Source organism: Corapipo altera, unplaced genomic scaffold (genome assembly GCF_003945725.1).
Source record: "Corapipo altera isolate COAL_440 unplaced genomic scaffold, ASM394572v1 61281, whole genome shotgun sequence".
Taxonomy (NCBI): domain Eukaryota; kingdom Metazoa; phylum Chordata; class Aves; order Passeriformes; family Pipridae; genus Corapipo; species Corapipo altera.
In genome coordinates this window covers 1,071,152-1,092,650 of record NW_020884921.1, presented here as the reverse complement: position 1 = coordinate 1,092,650, position 21,499 = coordinate 1,071,152, and the positions used below count along the sequence as shown (strand labels likewise).

Genomic DNA, 21,499 nt, shown 5'->3' with positions numbered 1-21,499 from the left:
TCAAGATTACTGACTTCGGTTGAAAAAGTGAGAAATCTGAAAAAGTAAGAATTAAGGAAAAACTCTGAATTTTTTCAAAACCTAGCAATAATGCCACCTCACTGTGAGAGCATTCAGATCTGAAAAAGTACAACTAACACACACCCTTCGGTCATTCTGGAAGCACCACACCAAAGAACAGGACTGACTGTCCCTTGACTGTGGTACTGGCAATGTAAACATTGCAAAATTATTACAAAAGGCTTATGCCATAACTGTTCTGGCAAGAACATGACTCATTCAAGTAAAATTAGGTGTTACAACTCTTAAAGAATCTTTTAAGGAAAAGAAAGATGCCAAAACTGCTTCTTCCAAATGATCAAATGTTACCAGGTAGCCTTAATCAAATTATTGAGATATTTTAGGACAGCTAGTGTTAGATCTATGGAATGATCCACGGTTCTCAAAAGCAGTGAAATGTCTGTTATGCTTGTTTAAGCAGTTTGATTAGTGCAAGAAAGTGAAAGAAATCAGGCACTGATACACAAGGATGATCGCTTTTTCATACAGCTTAGTCAAAGTCACAAACAAATGGACCAAAATAGACAAATAAACTAAAATACCAGACAGTATTATATGGAGATTAACAGAGTTTCAGTTGTACTAGCCAACTAAAAATCAATGTTTTTAACTATATTTCACAAATCCTTTTTCCAAATGTCTCCGCTGAGGTTTACTGGAAAAGTTTGGTTGAATTCACAGGTTACTAATGCAACTTAAGCAGACAACCTGATTATGTCACATACTCACCATGCAACTGAGCAAGTTAGCATCACTGGGATAGCTAACAATGGTTAGAAGATCCACAACATCAAGGTACTCTGATGAGTTTATTTTCAAAACAGTAAGAAACACAAAACCTATGGTGATGCAGGTGATGGAGGGGAACAATAAATTCCACAGAGAGAAGAGAGCAGTATTATTTTTTAACTGTAGAAGCTACAGGATGTAGATTGAAGAATAGTGCTGTTGGGAAGGATAAAGAGAACATCAGATAAGGGAAGAATTCTAAGTGTGAAAAATTGCACCGGTGAAAGTGAACAGGAAGAAGATGGAAAAGTGTAAAAACACAAAGTTGATTCCAGTATGTGAATGTTAATCAAACTAGGGAAACTTATCAAACCTTAACTAATCATAAAGCAAGGCAAATTAAGCTGCTTCAACCATAACTTTTTCAACGGGAATCATAAAGACAGCAGCAGAGATACAAAATAGGATACAATATTAGGTGCAGTAGTGCTACTAGCACCACTGCAACTAGAACACCAGGACACAAGTACTGGGCACACTCACTTTGCCTGGCTTTCTTGAGAAGCTCCAGAACAGTACTCACTGCAATCATGTATAATTTCTGGCTTGTCACATGGGTCTCAAGTCAGGCTATCATCAGAGCCCAGACTGCCTACCTTTGCTCCTTCAAAAGAGGTAAGAGAAGAACAGATTTCACTAATCTGAGCTCCCCCTGCTGCTGGCTGTCTGCACAAAACCTATCTGCAGAGTTGCCTGCAGTTCTGACATCATTCAGGTCAGCACAGTTGGTCTGTAGTTCGCAGATCCAGAAAGCAGATCAGAACAGAGAACGTGCACTTGGCAGCATTGCCCTATCATTTTAAAAAAATGAATAAAAAGCACAGCTTTCTATGGGCACAATCAAAGTAACTGCTGACAGTTCCCGTAGTTTTCACAGGTTTTGGAGGTAGCTGTGAGAGACTGAAATGTTGAAACACAGAATGGATGTGTACAGGTTTCAGGCCAAATATATCAAATTATGCATCTAGCAGGTGTCCATTTTTTGTGCATAGACTTCTCCTCTGCAAATATTTTCTCACAGACAAAAGTGTACAGGTTGGAGAATCTTTTGCAGCCTTATCTTTGCATTCTTAATTGGAGAAGTTAATCTGAGCCAAAAAAAAGTCAGCAACTAGGCACTGTGTGCACACACCAAAGACTAGAATGCCCCTAGACAGACTTTCCTCCTTCAGCACCTCCCCTTCCCTTTATATTTGTCTGAATATAGAACAAAAATTATTACGCCCTGAAGAAGCATGTATGTCTGGACCTCGTAGAACCAACATATATCTGACTTTCTTTGTCTCCACAAATTAAAATTCAGTATGTTTAACTGGGTTTTAATAGGCTCACGAGTAATATAAATTTCACTGCTCTAAGTGCTAGTACAGATATTCCAAAACCACTTTCTCGTGGTCACTGTAAAGAAGTTCTATGCTAAATGAAGCTTTGTGAAGTGCTTGAACTAACATTGGCAATTCTCTTTCTTAAATCAGTTCAACAATGAAATAAAAGTTGCTTTTTATATACTCCTCACAATAGCAGGTTCATTCAAATTCAGTTTTTGAAAGACGAAATAATCTTTCTTCCACTCTCTCAATTTAAGAGTCAATTCAACAAAGTATTTCAGCATATGCACAAGTTAATCACTTGGAATCACTAATTTGGAATAAATCCAAATGAGATTAGTAAGATTTTAGCAATCAAATGAAGCATAGGATTATTCATGTATTTCTTTTTATGCAATTTTGTGACTTACAGTCATATACAAGCAAGATTGTTACTTCAGATGAGGGAGTTTAAACTTCTATCAGGCATAGCAGTATTAGTTTGTTACAATCTGTAACAGAATATATGTCCCTGTTATGACAGTCTTCCACTACCCAAAAAGCTCTTGCCTTTTCACGAAACAAGTGACCCTCACTGCTCTCACTTTTTCACACTCCATGTAGGGACTATCCATTGTGTTACCTAATGAACGTATAAATGTTTCATATGTAGCATCTTCTGACAGTAACAATAACCATTAATATGTGACTATTTTATTTAAGATAATTTGGAAAGTAAATAACAGACCAATTTATTCTCCTGGTACTAAAAGCCCTAAATAACACAATGCAACTTTGTTTTTTTCCTGTGGTAGACCAAGGATTCCTCTTAGCAGTACATAGCACCACTATTTTGAGCAGAAGCATAGCAGGAGGCAGCTTCCTGTCTTGCTTTCTAAAGAACTATTAGGTTCTCTTTATGCTCAGACCTGACTATTTTCACTTTTGGGGCTCAGGATGAACCTCTCTCCTCAGTTTTTGTGTTCAAAAGATTATTTTTCATTTAGACTGTGCACAGGGCATGCTGTTAGCATGTTAATAATTATTACCTGGTCAAGGAGCACACTACCACATTTGCCAGCTCTTGGACACCCAAAGCAAAACAAGATTGCCTGATACTCCACTGAGCACTGTAACGATGAACATTTTCTCCTCTGTACTGCTAGGAAATACAAGTTTGTACATAGCCAGCTCACAGATTTTGCTGGTTAAAGCACCGAGTGATAGCTACGAATGATAAATAACAACTATGGGGCAGCAACTTATTAAATATTTAGTTCCTTCCTAGATATTTTAACCACCCCTTTCTAACAATCTGATACTATATTTGGGCATTACAACATATATATCTGCATCAGAGGATATAACACATTCACAGAAAGGTGACAGTATAAATCGTGTACAGTTCTCCATTTACATGTATTTTGTTTTGGGGCTTGGTTGTTACTGGTTTTTTTCAGTTATTATGCAACTCCAATTAACATTTAAAGACCAGATCCAATTTACTGGAAAATCAAAATCCAACTTGGGTAAATGCAGCCCTAAACAATATATATATATATATATATATATATATATACACTTCCCTATAGATATATATCAATTTCCAAATATAAAAGGAACAGTAAATAAATACTACAAAAATGTGGCAGAATCTTGCCGTATCAACACCAACTGCTATTTCAGAGTTCCAAAGACAGCATTAGTTATTTTTAATACTGTCTGGATAGATGAAGGGAGAGAAGTGGATGTTGTCTACCTGGACTTGAGCAAGGTTGTTGACACTGTCTCCCATGATATTCTCACCAGCAAACTCAGGAAGCATGAGCTGCACAAGTGGATGGTGAAGTGGCCTGAGAACTGTATGAGTGGCAGCTCTCCAAGGGTCATGATCAGTGGCACAGGGTTTGGCTGAAGGCCTGTTACTCACTAGTGGTGTCCCCCAAGGGTCAATAGTGGCTCCAGTATTGCTTGCCTTATCCATCAAAGTCTTGGATGAAGGAGCACCCCAACACTCCAGAGAGCTGTGTAGCCCTTCAGAAGGACCTCCACAGGTTGGATGGATGGGCAGAGAGGAAGCATCTGAAATTCAGTAAAGGCAAATGCAGGGTCCTGCACCCGGGAAAGAATAACCTCTGTACCACGACAGGCTGTGGGCTGAACTGCTGGAAAGCAGTTCTGTAGGGAATGACCTGGGGGTCCTGGTGGACAACAGACTGTCCATGAGACAGCCCCTGGGGCCAAGAAGGCCAAAGGAATCCTCGGGTGCAATTAGGAAGAGCACTGGCAGCAGGTCGAGAGGGGTGATCCTGCCCCTCTACTAAGCCCTGGTTAGGCATATCTGGAGTGCTGCGTCCAGTGCTGGGCTACTCAGGACAAGAGACATGGAGCTCCTGGAGCAGGTCCAGTGGAGGGCTATGGAGATGATCAAGGGACCGGAGCATTTCCTTTACAAGACAAGCTGAGAGAGTTGGACCTGTTCAGCCTCGAGATGACTGAGAGGGGACCTCATTAATATCTATGAGTACCTGAAGGGAAGGTGTCAGAGGATGAACCAGTTCTGCTTAGTGGTACCAAGCAACAGGACAAGAGGCAACAGCTACAAAATTACGCACAAGAAATTCCACCTGAATACGAAGAACTTCTTTACTGTGCAGTGACCACACATTGGAACATGATGGCCAAAGAGTTTGTGGAGTCTGCCCCACTGGAGATAAACATGAACCTTCTGGACACCATCCTGCGTAATGTGGTCTAAGATGACCCTGCTTGGCCATGGTGACTGGAGTAGATGACCTCCAGTGGTCCCCTTCCACCTTAACCATTCTGTGATTCTGTAATACAAGGGAAGGATACATAAATGATCTTGACAGCTTTTTTCAGGAAACTTTTTTATCACTAAGTGGCAGTAAGATGAAAAGTGCAAAGGTATTTCTTTAATCTGTATTAATCAATCTCCAAGATCAGAGAAAAAAGAACATGAAATAAACTAATAATAAAATCTGTGTAAATTAAACCTTCAAGCAAAACCATCAGTGTTCTTCACAATCCCTTACTTTTTTTTAAAAAAGGCTAACTTCTACTAAAATTAAGAGTATAAGTTCCAGTTTTTCACAAAACATAAAGTTACTGGTCTATTAATGTCAAACTCTTCCTGTAAAGAGAAATGGTTGGTGCTACACTCACCTTATCTAAATAGTCACATCAAATATCTTGAGTTGCAAACTGAAAGTGTTTCTCAGTGTTTCTTGAAGAAATATGTTTAATTTAGGTTCATATAGGCTCCAGTGTTTTGCCAATGCCTTTCAAGTATTCCAATAAGCATGATGTACTTTTTTATATGCATCCATAAATCCTACTGTAAGCACTTACACTTTGTCAGTTTGATGTTGAATATTTCCTCTTCGAATTTGTTTTCACAAAGTACTTAAATTACTTGACTTTCTTCCTGAATTTCTCTTTTCCCATAAGAAAAACTTTAATTTGAATAAGTTAAAGACAAGGCTCAAATGAAAAGATTCCATAAGACATTGCTTGCATAAAACATGAAACAGAATCATGATTATACCCAGTAAAAAAGAAGAATCTCACATTTAAGTTGTTAAAGCCATGGGACAGTACAAACCATTCAAGGCGGCTCTTTAATAAAACATGAAGGGCTTATGCTATTTTTCCTAGCTCAACTTGTAATCTCTTAAAAGCTCTTTAGGTTAATTATATGTAAATACCACTTTTTTCCTGAGAAATTACAGAAGCAATGAACAATATGTAAAGAAAAGAAGATGGCCTTTTTAACATCCTACTAATATCCTAAGGCTTTAACAATAATTACATAGAAGTACTGTGAACCAGAATTTATGAGGCTAATCCCTGCCTAAAGCATACATTACAGGAGACTTTCTTTAAAGGTTACTGTTGGTTATGTAATAAATATTCACTATAGCCATTATTTTGGTTACATGAAAAGAGAAAAAAAAATTTGGTATATGAAGACAGGTATTTACAATTTACAGGTATTCCTGTTAAAGTTTGGCAGGCATGCAAGAGTCCCAGGGAAGTTGCAGGAATCTAATCTAAAGCACCAGGACATACTAAAAAAAAAAAAAGCCAGAAAACAAGTAGAAACTGATCTGAGTTTACCAATTAAAAAAACCAAAAAAACAAAAAAAAAAAACCACAACAGAAAATGGTTTTGTACAGTATTTTTATTTATAAAATACTGCTACAAATGCTAAGAATATGCATATAGTAACTACAGAAAAGTTGTGACTCTTTTTCAGGAATAGCAGTGAAGGGATTTTAGCCATTCTAAGCATCTAAACAAGTCTGTATTAATGAACTCTTGAGCCCTGTGGCACATTATTAACAGTCAAACTGTGGGCATTATTTTCCTGCCAAAAGACAGTATTATGACTTTTAGAACTAGCTGCTACTATTTGTTTCAACATTCAACAAGCTCGTCCTAGGACAGCGAAGTGAAGCATGACAGATCTGTGCAGCTACTGAAATCCTGATACAAATGGCAAGTAATTCTAAAGCATTTATGTACAAAAAGATCCTACAAAACAATTCCTGTTTCTTAGGATTTTCAAACAGCAGCAGTGTTCATAACAATGAAATAACTGCACTAAATCAATTCGAAATTTAGTAACTATCTGACACAGTCACATAATTTATGAGTCAATTAATTTACATGGTCTGACAACATCCTTCTCTCTAACTTGGAGAGAAATGGATTTGATGGATGGACTGTTGAATGGGTGAGGGATTGGCTGGATGGTCATATCCAGAGGGCAACAGTCAATGGCTCAGAGTCTCTGTGGACATTGGTAACAAGGCCACTTGTCAAGTGGACAAGACGAGAAGACTCCAGGGATACTTCACTGTAGCCTTTCTTTACTTAAAGGGTGCTTATAAGAAAGATGTGGATAAACTTTTCAGCAGGACCTGTTATGATAGGAAAAGGGGTAATGGTTTTAAACTAGAAGAGGGTTACTTTAGATTAGATATAAGGAAGAGGTTTACTACAAGGTGGTGAAACACTGTCACTGGTTCCCCAGAGAGGTGGCAGATGGGTCAACCTTGTAAACATTCAGGGTCAGATTGGATGGGACTCTGAGAAATCTGATCTAATTAAAGGTGTCTGTGCTCATGGCACAGGGGTTGGACTAGAACTCCTTTGAAGGTCTCTTCCAACCCACATTGTTCTGTACTGCTATGATCTTCATCTGCACTTGTATTCAAGGGGAAGGATAGGCTATAGACCAACTGGGTGGGAAGATGTTCTGTAGAAAAGGAATTGGGGTCTTGGAAGGCAGCAGAATGAAAATGAGTCAGCACTGCACTCAGGTAGCGAAGGTCAACTATCCCCTCAACAATGGTCTGGGGCTGGAACATGGCCCCTGTGAGAGGGGTATTTTCAGCCTGGAAGAGAGATGGGGTCACATAAAGCAGCTTTCTCATACCTACAAGGTCATCAACAAGACAAAGTGAGGTTCTTAATATTGGTGCATGCTCAGAGAATGAGAATAAACTGTGAAAGTTGAAACAAGAGTTCCAAATGGGATAGTTGGGTGTCTACTTCGAACTTTTTCCCCACGAAGATTACCCAGCAGCAGCACAGGTTGCCCAGAGGGGCTGTAAAGACCTCATCCTTGGAAACTTTGATATTTAACTGTCCTGCTCTGGTCTCACAGATGATCCTGCTGTGAGCAGAGTGATAGAATATAGACCCCTTGAGGTCTGGGCTGAATGATCCTATTCTAATTTACACTTTTTGTAGCAAGGCAGTGGTTTCTGGAAACTTAAAGACATCATTTATAATCTGAAAAGGCAAAAGAAAAAAACCCCATAACTCACTTTCCTTTGTAATTCATTCTAAGATTTAATTATTATTTATTTATTTTCATTTCAGATTTAAATGTCCATTTTCAAACGCAAGTTATTTCACTCCTATTTACAGATTTTAAAATTTCACCAGCTGTTATCTTAAAACTATTTTACACCTTTTTTGCAAGTGAATTGCCTTTCAACCTTTCTATATTGTCAGAAGACCATTTCCTTTACTTTAAAAAATTTTAATATGGGAGCTGGTTGTAACATTGTGATACTGTCCTTTTTAAGGGTATATGCAAAGATTAAATAAGTTTCTTTACACTAGCCCCTTTCAAAACAAGCTGTTTTGCCATGTTTAGATAGTGAGTTCCATTTTACTCTTCATAATCCCTAATCTGTTTCAAAATCACTGCTCTCAAAGCTGTAACTCTTTCCCCATTGTGTAGGTATATTCTGCATTCCCTAAATATACAATTTTATATATGGCTATACTGAAATGCATTTTTCCCAGCACAAGCTTAGCTCACTAAAATAATATAGATGGCTTGGCATCAACAGTATGTCTTCAATGTTATTTACTACCTCCTTCTTCTTGAATCACCCAAAGATTTCAACAGCTGTAATTTAATATGTACCTAGAAGATAAACATACAAATAAAAAATGACCGTTGATCTCTTACCAATCTCTTCCAGCATACAACAGCAGCCTAGATTCAAATTAAGGAACCAAAATGCACGGGAAAAATAAGAGTAAGATTCTAAAGTGAAAGAAAGATGATATTAACTTCATTTTGAAGATATAAAAATTAGATTTAAAAATATGAGCCAGAGTAGTCTTTAAATTTATGAATAAACAAATGTTTTGTAGCTCTTATTCTGTTGCTTGTGAAAGAAATGAATGTGACGAAACTACCCAGGAAGAAGAACTTCCCAAGATATCGAGTACTATGGCCCCTTCCAGGGAATACTACAGCTACAAATCTCAACTTCTGTTAAGTATTTGAGAACTCCCAGTACTACAGAAGCAAGTGACGTATTCTGATCTCTTAAGTATTTAACAGATTCTTATTCCTTTTCTTGGGAACCATAGTAAAAATAAAAAATGAATACAGTAAATCGCTAATCTATAAAATGCTGTCTTTATAAATGATACTACACTCTATTCCATTTAGTCTTTTTTTCAATATATGGAAAGAATCCTGCAGAGCTACAAATACTACAAGTCTGATGTATGGTATCAGAGTCTTCAATATTGAGAGATACTCAAATTATCAGACATTGAAATACAGCAATTTCTGCTTTACTTAAATTCAAATCCCAATTTACACAGTGAATGGTCTCCCTCCACTTCATCTCCACTTTGTAGTTGGAACAATAAATATATGTGAGCTTTTCACTAGTAGTCCTTAAAAAGATAGTTTCCCTTTCTTATTTTGTAAAGGAAGAAATGAGGGATTGAGAGATTAAATTAGTTAAGCTAAACAAGACAGTAACAGTAAAGTCTATAGCAGCACTCAACTCTGTTACCATATTCACAGGACCATACAGTTTTCCAAAATGTCTCAGCATTTCTAAATTATCTTTTTTTAATCAATCTATTCTGCAAACAAACAGATATTTTTTTCTTTTTCTTAAGTATTAAACTAATTCTGTTTGCAATAGAGGACGATGCTAAAAATAAAATCTCTCTCCTTCATGCACTTGCTATCTAGTGTGAAACTAATTTAAAATTTCAAGATTCAACTACTCTTTCCTAACCTTGAAGCATACATTATCTAACAAAGAATATTTAGCAAAATGTGTGGGTCAAACTTGCACTACTGGGTACCACAGTACCACGCACAACACTGTTTCAGCTTGTGAATTTCAGTATCTCAATCCATCAATCCCTCCCCAAAAGTCCAGTGTTCTGTTCTGTGTACCAAGTGCTCAAGACAAGCATCGCAGGTATCCAGGCTCTACGTCTTTGTAGAAACTCAGAAACACATTTATAAGTAAAAGAAAACTATTTTCCAAGGTGAATCAAAACCCCCAAACAGTAAATATCCTACATACTCTGACATATGAAAGGCTATGACATGATAATCAGTTTCCACCTTGTCCCTTGTTTTCCATACAACAGCGAAGTGCAAAGGACACAGTGCCTCCAAGCCCAGGTACAATTCTTCTCCCTGCAATCTGTTTTTCTACAGCTGTCTGCTGAAAGCACTAAGATTTTTCTGTCTAAATTTTTGACTCTGTAAGCAGATGACAACACAGACATAGTATGAATGACATACGCAACAGCTGCAGTTTCAATTTCACTTGCAAAGTAAATTAATAAGAATTTATAGACATAGAATCTAGCCTCTTATAATATTAGTTTATTCTTTATTGAAAAAATAAGGAGGAAACTGCAGTCTGATGAGACCTTCACTCCACTGTCACTTCTCATTCACAATGCCTGCAATCCTGAGGCACAGCTCCTAGTAATATCAGCTCTACTATTTCTCACCAACTCTTTTTTTTTTTTTAATGAGAACAAAGACATAAATACAATCAAAAAAGATGATATACAGAGGTAAACTGAATATAGTCCATCTACCACTGATTTGCCCTTTCAAGAAGATTTTCCCATGATGTGATCATGGGAAAGTGATCAAAAAAATGCCCTGCATGGTAAAAATATTGGTTCAAAATACAACAAATGATGGGGTGCTGAAGTAAGTCCAAAGCCTATTCTAATCAAATATACCACAGTCAGGTTGTCCAAGAATACATGGAAGGCCTGTTAGGGCTTGTAGTCAATGTTCTTTTGAATTATGCCAATCTACGCACCTGGATTTAAAAAAAAAATTTAAAAAATCATCTGACTGTTCTGGGCCCAGCCATCAGCAGCTGTCTGTGCCTCTGCCCTTTGCTACTTTTCTATACCCTCTTTCTAAACATGGTGCCTTGGTATTTGCTGTTTTTCCTTACAGGCATTTTTGATACCTCCACTGATATGAATACCTCTGTGAATATCTCCATTGCTAGAGAGTGTATCCCAAAAGCAATTCATCTTTCAACAGTACATTTCCTATGTTCATGTTTCCTACATTCCCATCATATGTTAAAAAAACAACTCTTTACGTTAAAGGCATAATTGAGAGGTTAAGTCAATTTCTAGACTGCTTTTGTTTTTAATGAATATTGATTCAATGTCCCAATTTGACATATGCAGCTTTATTAGGTGTTAGCAACATCAGAAAACAACCTGTTGTCTGACATAGCGAGAATCTTTCTTTTAGAAGTATGATGAAAGACTCAACTTTTCTCTTAGGGTACTTCCTGGTACTTGAACTAATAAAAAAACTCCTTCAATTCTTGATAATTATTTGAATACGAACAGAATGTGCACTTAAAATTTTACATCCCGACCATCCTTGAAACTTTTTTGAATAAAAACAATTTCTTAGTGCAATAAAATAAAAACAATTTCTTAGTTTCAAGACAATCTATAGAAACTTAACCACACTTAACAGAGCTGTCAGGATTCTATTTATTATACTGAGTAATTCTTATAAGTGATCTCTGTTTTGTGTGTGTATCCAAGAGTGAAAGAAAAAGAGCAGGGAGAGAAAAAGTAGAAAAAAAGTCATGATTAAGACACTTCTGCTTTTTTTGGCATATTTACAATATCAAAATTAGCTTAAGTATTTCAATATTTAACATTACTACATTTGTTAAAGTTGATGCCAACACAACCATTGCACCTACAAGCTAAAGATTTTTTTTCTGTCACTCTCCGTCTCTTAAATGTGTGAAAACACAAGGGTCAAACTGCACTCTGGCATTTCTATTCATTAAAGCAGCTAGGTTTTATTGTACACAGATCTTGAGAATTATGGGACAACAAAGGAACATGCAATTAACACACAGTACTTAAGGTTATCTCCACTCAGCAGCACCAAGTGCCTGTAATGGAGCAAGTCCGCTGTAATTCCAAGGAAGATAAGATTTATATATCCCAGCAACTGTGTTATACACTGATGAACAGCATAAAATTGACATAATGGTTCTTCAGGGCTGTAAAACGTGTTTTCTTTTGCAGTTTAATTGACAATGACTAGATTGACCTTTTCTCTATAATTGTAACTACAGTAGAGCAATTAAGACAAATCGTCATCTCTATCGTTTCCTACACTTAACAAGGAAAAGTACAGGATTCTCAGTCACCTCCTCACGTGGTGTTACAACAAAACAATAGTTTACACTTGCTTTCATGAGTGAAAAAAATGTTTAAATTATATACTTCAATGAAAAGTGACAAATACATTAGAAATACTCTCCATCCTCCAATATCCCAAATACTAAGTCCTAAATGAACATTTATGTCCTTCACTATTACCATAACAATACTTTTTCCTGACAATTCACAATTGCACTTACACTTTGGCTCACTTAGAGTATTGTAAGTAGTAAAATTAGTATCTAGTTTTACACAGACAGTCTGAACCACCTGTGCATATCAAGAATACTTAGCAATTCCTAACAGCTGAATTTTACATTAGAATTACTCAGTATTAGAACTGACTCCTCATCTTTCATTGCCCCTCCCTCTCCACTGCAGATATTTATTCTGCAAATACAAAGATGAGATGACAAAATAGAAATCATAAAACTCTTTGTGCTATGCTCTTATTCAAAGTGCCCATGATTGTTACTGAAGAATTGCAGAGTCTCCTGTTTTAGGAAGGGATTACTTCACAAGATAGACATGGACAGCCACTAGAAATGTACATGTGGAAAAACAGTGAAATTAATTTCTTCTAGAATGTGTTTTACTAGAATTTTAATCATGTTTTAAAAAGTAATATTACAATGAGCTTGGGAAAATTTTATCAATTTTCCAAGACTGTGAATAAGTTAATAACATAGACATAAAATATGTATATACATATATATCTATGATTGTTACACAGTATTCAATATTTCAGTGCAAAAAGTATCTTGATATTTCAGGAAAAACTAAAGCACTACATTAAATGATGAAACCACTACAGTGAAAATTGTAAAGCATCATCTGTATTTAAATGGTGTGAGTAAAACCAGTGGTTTCATTCTCACGCAAATCTCACATTCTGAAAGAATTCTGGGAGAGTAATTAACATTGTGTGTATTTGTGAAAATAATTTCTGTTTCCAAAAGTGGAGGGATTTTGTGCAACTTTTGTTTCCAGACATTTACGAGTACCACAAATGGTGGTTTTTAATTTGAATGCAGTTGGGTTACTTTTCTAAACTATACCACCAGTGGATCTTAAAATCCTGCAAACAGAGAGCTGTTGTTCAGTCAAAGCACCTAAAAAAAATAATGATTTGTTTTTCCAGTAGCCCTTTTAGGATGATACTGAACAACATATATGAATCTTTATATGACCATATGACTTGCTGTAACAGAAGTTAATTTGATGCAATTTTCTATTTAATACCACTATTCTTGCAACACTTGTTGAAAAAGACTAATTGTGACAGGCAATGGGCCTGAAGAATGAAGAAGGTTGAAACGGAATTGTGATAAAATAATTTGCTGAAATTAAATCGAAGATCCAGTGACAATTTTTAGCTATAAACTCATTATTTGAATCCTCATATTAGGACCTAGAGATGGCAAAAAGGTATCCATGCACTTAAAAAAACAAAACCAAAATGAAATGAAAGAAAAAATTCCAAACCAAAACAAGCAAACAAACCAAACCCAAAAATCCCAACCAAAAGTCTATACATTATGTTATTTATACAAATGGAATTAAACAGAAATTCAGAACAAACTTAGAGAACTTGAAAGCTAAATTCTGTGATCATTAGATGTGTAAACACTCAGTTCTGAACTGAAGCCAGTAAAAACTGAATAAACAATATTAATGCGTTACTAAGACTGTAAATGAAAGGACCACAGACTAAGGTAAGATCTAGAGAAGAAAAAAACCCCGACACCTGTTCTTACTTCTATCCTGCCATTTTCCATTTTGGTACCCAATACAAAAAATGCTTCAGGGAGGTTTTTTTAACAAGTCCATCATTCACTTGCAGCCACTTATAATGCGAAATTATAGAAAGCTATTCTATGAAAAAAAGAGGAAAAATAAAACCAGAAATAAAACCAACTTAAAATCTACATACTTCTTTAACTTCTAAAAGGTGCATGTTTTATATTACTATGCATTACAGTACAGTTTTGTACATTCATTGTATTGAGGTATTTGAAGCACAGCTGTTTAAAGAATAAATATTAACCCCCAATTTCTATCTTTTCTGATTGGTATGTTAGGAAAAAGTGGCTACAACTGTGAAAATTTGGACTTCAATTTTTGTATAGTTTTTTATAAATCTATAGTTCTCACATCACTTCACCTTACTTATTTCTTAAAACTAATCAGTATTCCAATTCATAGATATATGACTATATCACCATTTCAATCAGAGCTAATCATGGCACATCTTTGCAAATTTCATTCAGCAAGTATTTGACAGTATTAACTATTGAGCTACACGTATTACACGGGAAAACAATTAATCAAAACAAGGTTACAAGAAAAAATAAAAATATATGTGCTACTGAAAATTCTCCTGAAATGCTTATTTTAAAATTTGACTTTAAGATTTTAAGTGTTTACACACATTCTTAACAGCCTTCAATACTGTGGTTAGATTTTTTCATAACAAGACAATGCTTTAATTAGAAAATGAAATCTGTCAAGGACAGTAATGTTTATTGCAGCATTTATACAGTAACCAGAATAAACAAACACATTTTTTAAGAAGAGAATAACACAAGAAACTCCTCATAGTAGGAATCTTTTTTTTTTGCTGAGAGTACATGTTTAAGACAATTGTTTACCATTACAGATAAGGAGATATGTAACTAAGATATTACTAGAAAACCTAGTTTTTAGTTGTTTTTCAATTCTCTTCTTTTAAAGTCTGAATGCTATGTTTAAAAACAAAACCAAACCAATGAAGTTTATAGCGTTCTAAATTAGAACAGATTTTTGCGGTTTAATGATTAATTGAGGGCTGAAGATAACCTGAAATTTCTGAGCTACTGTTGCCATTACGTAAAATCAGGAATGTCCATTACAGTCAGCTCCAGGATACAACAAACATTGTAAGCTCTGTTGCAACTGTCAGCAACAAAGAGACAGAAACAGGCAGGAGCACAGTCCAAATGGAAACCACTGAGCACAACTATCTTATGCGGAATGTATTTTCGTTTTTTTCTGATTGCCCAGGAGAGTTCAGTATCATTTAAAATTCCAGACACCACCTCTCAGTCCAGAAGACAATTAATAGATGAAAGTTTGTACACGCACTTTTCATTTTTGCCCCGCTGAAATGCTAAAAGATGACACAAATTTTCTAAGCCAAATTCTACTGGCTATAGTTAACTGATATTTCCGAAAGTAGTAATGGGACTACAGTTTGCAATACAGTTTAGAAAAACACTTTCTTTGAAGTCTAAATAACCAACTATATTTCCGTTCTATTAAAGTTTTAAACGTTAGAAGCCAGAAACTGAATTTACCTCTGTTTATATGAGTCTAAATGACTACAGATTCACACAATCTATAAAAACTATTTTTAGTTGTGTCATACATCAGTAAACATAAAATTACAGTCTTAATAAACTATTAATGATCTTAATTTTTAACTAAAATTATTTAATGCTTTGAGTTTTTCTGCAGCTTTTAAAATACAAGTATAACAAAACATGCTTGAGGAAAGGCATTCTCTCATCACAGCCTACATTTGTCAAAATTTACAAGATCACTTTAAAAGAAGTCAGCACCACTGCATACAGATGTGTTTATAAGAAGCCACTGTAAAATATCAGCCAAAAGAAATACACAGATTGTAAAAAATAGAGCTATATGATTCTGAGGGTAAGACCTTCTGCTTTTAATTAATTTTTTCTGAGTATGTAAGTATTTTCTGTATCTGAAGACTGCATGAATATTTGAATGCCATCTGACAGGCATTGCTCAGTAGCATTTTATACACTTTTAAGCCTAACAAGCATATTATTGTGCCTTGTTGGTAGATACTTTCCAAGATTAGCATGGAAAAGCAACTTATGCAATAGAACGATACCTAGACTTCACGATTTGATTCTAGTAAGGAGACAAATACTTCAACCAGTGAGTGTCTTCTCAGTGACAGTAATCAAAACCATTGAAAATTAGGTTTCTTAGATCCTAGGTCAATTAATGTATAATTTATAAACATACTGAAGGTATGTCTGAATGAATATATTTTTTATTCTATACCAAACATATACTTAACTGAGGACCATAAAAGGCTGTTTGTCCGTTAGTAGTTTGCAAATCAAAGCTCTTCTTCCAATCCACTATGGCCGGATTTATTTTTTTTTTTACCTTTTGTATCAACTCATGCTTGATTTTCCAGCTTTAAATAAACTGTGTGACTTCAGTAGCATTGAAAAGGACTTTCAAGGAGTTTAGTAAGATGCCTTGGCAGAACTGCATAACTCCTAATAAAGGTTAGCTAATAGTAATCTGGAGCAGGAAAGAAACAGAGAAGGGGAGAACAATTCACAGATAATCCGCTGTATGCATCTCTGAGTTTGAGATTCAGTGTACAAATTAATTCCCGTTGTTCAATTGCAGGTGGACACAAAAATAAGCCTTTGAGTTCTGTTCTACTCCGCACTGGGCAGGATCCACAAGCAGCAAATTGATTAAATCTTTCCTGCATCCAGGTTTTTTAGATCCTGCATCCAGCCTCAGGTTTTGACTCATAAAGTTTAGCAGGACTAACCCTTGGTAAAGTCTGACTGAAACATAGTGTGGTTTCAACTAAAAAAAACACTACTGCCTGATAAGTTACTCCTGAAGCAAACAAATTATAGTAACTCAGATTTAGAAACTTACCTAGATGTAACTCTTATCTGGACTATTCTCTAAATAGGAAGCAGTTATTCATTCAACACCTTTAGCATGCCTACACATATTCAAAAATTTGTTAGCAGGCACCCAGAAAACACATCATATGATGTTCACAGTTCTCTTTGCTACATACACACCACATTATATGTGTGCATTTGCATAAAAAAATGAAAAAGCAAAGCAAAAGCATAAACTTTAAAATAAATTATTTTTGAAGGAAAAATAACTAAAGATAAATAAAATTAAAAACAGTCCAAAACTTTAATTCCACTAATATCCTATAACAGTTTTTGTGTAAAGCCAGATGTATCAGGTATGGCTTGTTATTTTGCTGATTTCTAGAGAATGTTCATTTAAAAGTACATTAGTTCATCCTATAGAAACAGAATTAAAATATTAATCATTAATGACTTGTAATTTCTATTTGTAAAAACTCTTTTCCTAAAGGTGAACAAAAATTTTACTATACACGGAATTTAAACAGCTTCTCAAGTAGGTTAATATTTCATTGCAGCTTGCCTTCCTTCTAAGTGCAGGAAACTTAAGAAGGAACTGGCAGTGTCATTCCTCCAGAAGACACTTTTTATTAGAACTTTTCACTTATTATTCCTACGTTTCATTGAAGATGAAGGCCTTTATTAATGACAAGCTGGCAGGTCTTGGTAAATCCAGCGTGTTATTAGGTAACAGAATTTCTTTTTTTAAAAGGAAACAAGTACTACTGTACAGAACTAAACAGATCCAGGAAAGCAAAGGTAGCTCTTTGCCTGTGTAAAACTGAACAGTTCAACACAGATGGGATTTTCATTAGAAATAATGACTGATCATATGAATGGCAACAACTGCCAATAAAAATGTTTTAAAGCAATTGAGAAAAAAGTATGAAAATTTGAAACACAAAGTACTAAGTGCTGGTAAATTAGTTTTATTTTAACACTATCCTCTAGAAACAGGGTATAAAGTCCTGTTTATTCTCGCTCTTTCTCTCACACTATGTGTTGCAGGGGAGGAGGTGGGGGAGGAGAGATGACAACACATAAAGAAAACAATCACTGCTTTTGGAAGCAATGTTTTCAATTGAGCTGTATGAGAGCAGACTATAGACCACAATCTGAATTGACTGCAACTTGGCAAAGTCGTTAAGGTGCCCATTTGCAATTGCTCTTAACTCTCCCACTACCACAGGCTCACAACCATCTGGTAAATGCCATAGGCTAGGTAAATTAAGATTTTATTAGATGAAATCTGAAGGGGAGGGGAAGCAAAGACAAGAAATAAAACAGAGTAGGAAGAAGTAATTGGTACTGGAGAGAAATGGCAAGAATGAGAGCAGAAACTAAATTTTTCTTACTCTTCACTATAAGCAATAACATCAATGATATTGATACCAATATATCTCACATTCTTTAAGGACCTTCTTTAGGACCTCCTTGATATTTTCCAGAATCAGGAGATAATGGTCTGTCCAAACATGCCATGACAAACTGAAAAATCAGGAGCAAGCAAGGAGCTGCTATGCTGAAGCTCACTTAATCTACCTCCATTCATCTCAACAATCAAAACATAAACTATCACTAACATAAAGTGTTAGTATGACAGTCACACAATGGATGAGGTTGGAGGTCATCTAATTCAACCTCCTGCTCAAGCACCTAGAACCCTTGTCTCTAAGGAGAAAGACTCCACAGGAAAAACTCCACAGCCTCTCTGGGCAACCAGAGTTTGGTCATCCTCACAGTGAAAAAGCATTTCCTGATTGATGTTCAGAGAAAACCTCCTGTGTTTCAGCATGTGCCTCTGTTACGAGGCACCACGGGAAAGAGCCTGACTCTGTCATCTTTGTACCCTCACTTCATGTGTTTACATACACGGACAAGGTCTCCCCAAACCTTCTGTTCTCCAAGCTGAACAGCCCCAGCTCTGTCAGCCTGTCCTCACAGCTGCTCAAGTCCCTTCATCTTATTTATGGTTCTTTGCAAGGCTCTATCCAGCATGTCCATGTCTTGCTTGTACTGGGGAGCCCAAAAATGGACACAAGCAATGCTGGCGTGGCAGAATGGCAGAGAACACACTACAGATTATAGAAGTTCTTGCAGTGAAAAATTCAGGCTTTATTTAATGAGCAGGTAGGATGTTCCTGTCTTCTGTGTGTCTGTAGAACTGTGAGGCCTGGAACAATCTGCCCTTCTGAAGGTTACCTGGACAAGGCACCTGAGTTCCTTCAGGCACATGGAGGTGGGAGTGTCTTCCTTACTCCACGAGACTAAAAACTAGACACATGGACTGAGAGAAATCTCAGACCACTTCATCATGGCTCTGAAAAACAGTATATCACAAGCACTGGGTATGAATAGAAGTCAATAAGACTTCAAACGTAAGACAAAATTTAGCATTTTTAAACACTTTTATTTTGTGTTGCTCACCTGTTTTTCATTTACTATACCCTACAGGCATCACCACTTCAAGTTACTGCTTATTTTCCTCATTACATTACTACTGCCACTTTCAAAACTACCTAATTATTCATTCTGCCAGTTAAACTTCCGTTTCAGCACCAACTTACTCTTCAAGCTGACTACAACTCCTCAAAGGTACATTAAATTTCTATATCCTTTACACGTCAGTACTCACTGGTTAATCTTGAATTGTCAACACAAAAAATAACTACATTTAACATCATGAAAAATTCAGCATATACCAGCCTTCTTTGGTTTTAACAAAAGAAGAAGGTGAGGATTACTGAGTTAACCTGATCAGAATTGAAGACATATAGCATGCAGCATCTGATACATTTCCTGTTTACATGATGCCATGGTCCCACCAGTAATATGAGCCTTATGCTCACCCCTACAGAAAAAAACCCAAACCAAAACACCAAAAAACCCAGAAGAAACAAAAACCCAAAGCAACCAAATACACACAACCCCCCTCAAAAACAAACCCACAAAACAAACAAACAAAAAACCCAAACACTAAACAATTGCAAAATTGTTTAATTTTGAGCTTATAACCCATGCAGCAAGAAACAGCCTAAAGCAAATTTAGAACATGGTTATGTTGCTTTCAAATGGTATTTATAATGGATATACTGACAGACTCTAAACAATACAGTCAGGGTAGTAAATCACTAAGACAGCCATTCTTCCTTCTCTCACTTTTCAGGTACTATGTCTATTCTGACTGCATGGTGAATTATAGGTTGCAACCTCAAAATGCAATGGTAATTGCAATAAAAACTGTATCTTCTTTTCTGAGCTTTAGTATGTCAGATTTTTTTATTTTTCTCTACTACTTTAAATTATAACACTGCAAATATTTTTGTGAAGAAATGATATATACACAAAACCTTTCAGTTTTCATGATGCACTAAGGAATCAGATTTATAACACACTGTCATTTCTGTGTCTTCAGAGAACATTGCACTTCCTTAATTTCTGTAAGGAATGTCATACAGAAAATCATCAAGCCATATTTTGTGTCAAATCTGCCATTTTTAATTATTAGCAACCAAGTCTAAGAAGTTTCTCCTTTGGTTTAACAAGTGCATACCTATCTTCCTGAATTTCTTTTTATGCCACAACTCATAAAATTGCTTAGGCTGATGCTAGTCCCCTGCACTAAATTAACAACTAATCACAAGAGATATTTATCATCTAGAGTTTTTTACATGAGAATTGTCAGACTTAATCAACCTCCTCATATTTTCACTATTTACAGAGCTTCATTTATCATACACTTCAGCACTGTGACAACAGTGGACTAGTTTACCCATTTTTCAAGTATGTAAAGAAAGATAAAAGCATAGCAAATCATGACAAGAGTTTGAAAGTTTTACTCTCTCTGATAACATACATTTCCACCAGAATATGATTCCTAAAAAACTGTTTATCCAGTCTTAGAGATAAGTAGAATTAGCAGGCTAAAACCTCAATAAATGGAAAGTTACACTTAATTATATAAAATGCATTCTGATTTTTATCACTGGTTAAAGTCTGCAGGCAGCATGAGCACAATCTGTTCTAATCAAACATTTATAAAAATTAATTTATTTGATAACAATGCTGAAGAAATTGTTCCCAGAAGCCTTTATAATGTGGGTTCAGGGCACATAACTAGAAGCTGAAAGGACTAGAGAGGACTGCTAACTCTGATAAGGTTAGTGATTTGGGGATAACTGCTGAGATACGTTTTGAATCATATCCCATTTTTTTTTCCAGACACTTGAAGTCTGGACTGACAAGTAACAAAAAAGAATCACAGAAATCATGACCTGTACAGGATCCATGCTTAGAACAATCTGTTCTTTATGAACTGTATCCTATCTCATTGGAGCAGTTCTTAAAGAACTGCAGGCCACGGAAAAGACATACACTGGAGCAGTTTGTGAAGGAGAGCAGCCTGTGGAAAGGTGTAGTGAGACAACTTTGCATGGCTGCCAGGTGCCCACCAACCCACCCTCCTGAGTAGGACAGGGGAAGAAAATAAGATGAAAAAGGCTTGTGGTCAAAATAAGGATTAAGTCACTCAGCAGTCACAATCATGTGCAAACCAGACTTAATTTAAGAAACTAATCTAATTGCCA

The 21,499-nt window shown here is 35.9% G+C and overlaps 1 protein-coding gene across 2 annotated transcripts in view; it reads right to left on the bottom strand.

The window, feature by feature from the left end:
- FBXL17 (F-box and leucine rich repeat protein 17) overlaps positions 1 to 21,499 on the bottom strand; it is a 289,489-nt gene that overhangs the window by 163,776 nt on the left and 104,214 nt on the right. Inside the window, exon 8 of one of the 2 annotated variants that reach the window (XM_027656846.1) lies at positions 19,005 to 19,233. The exons of the other annotated variant lie outside the window; for it this stretch is intronic. Coding sequence (XP_027512647.1) covers positions 19,188 to 19,233 — 46 coding nt within the window. The 3' untranslated portion in view covers positions 19,005 to 19,187. Of the gene's footprint in view, positions 1 to 19,004; positions 19,234 to 21,499 lie in introns of those variants that run through there. 2 annotated transcript variants of the gene reach the window in all.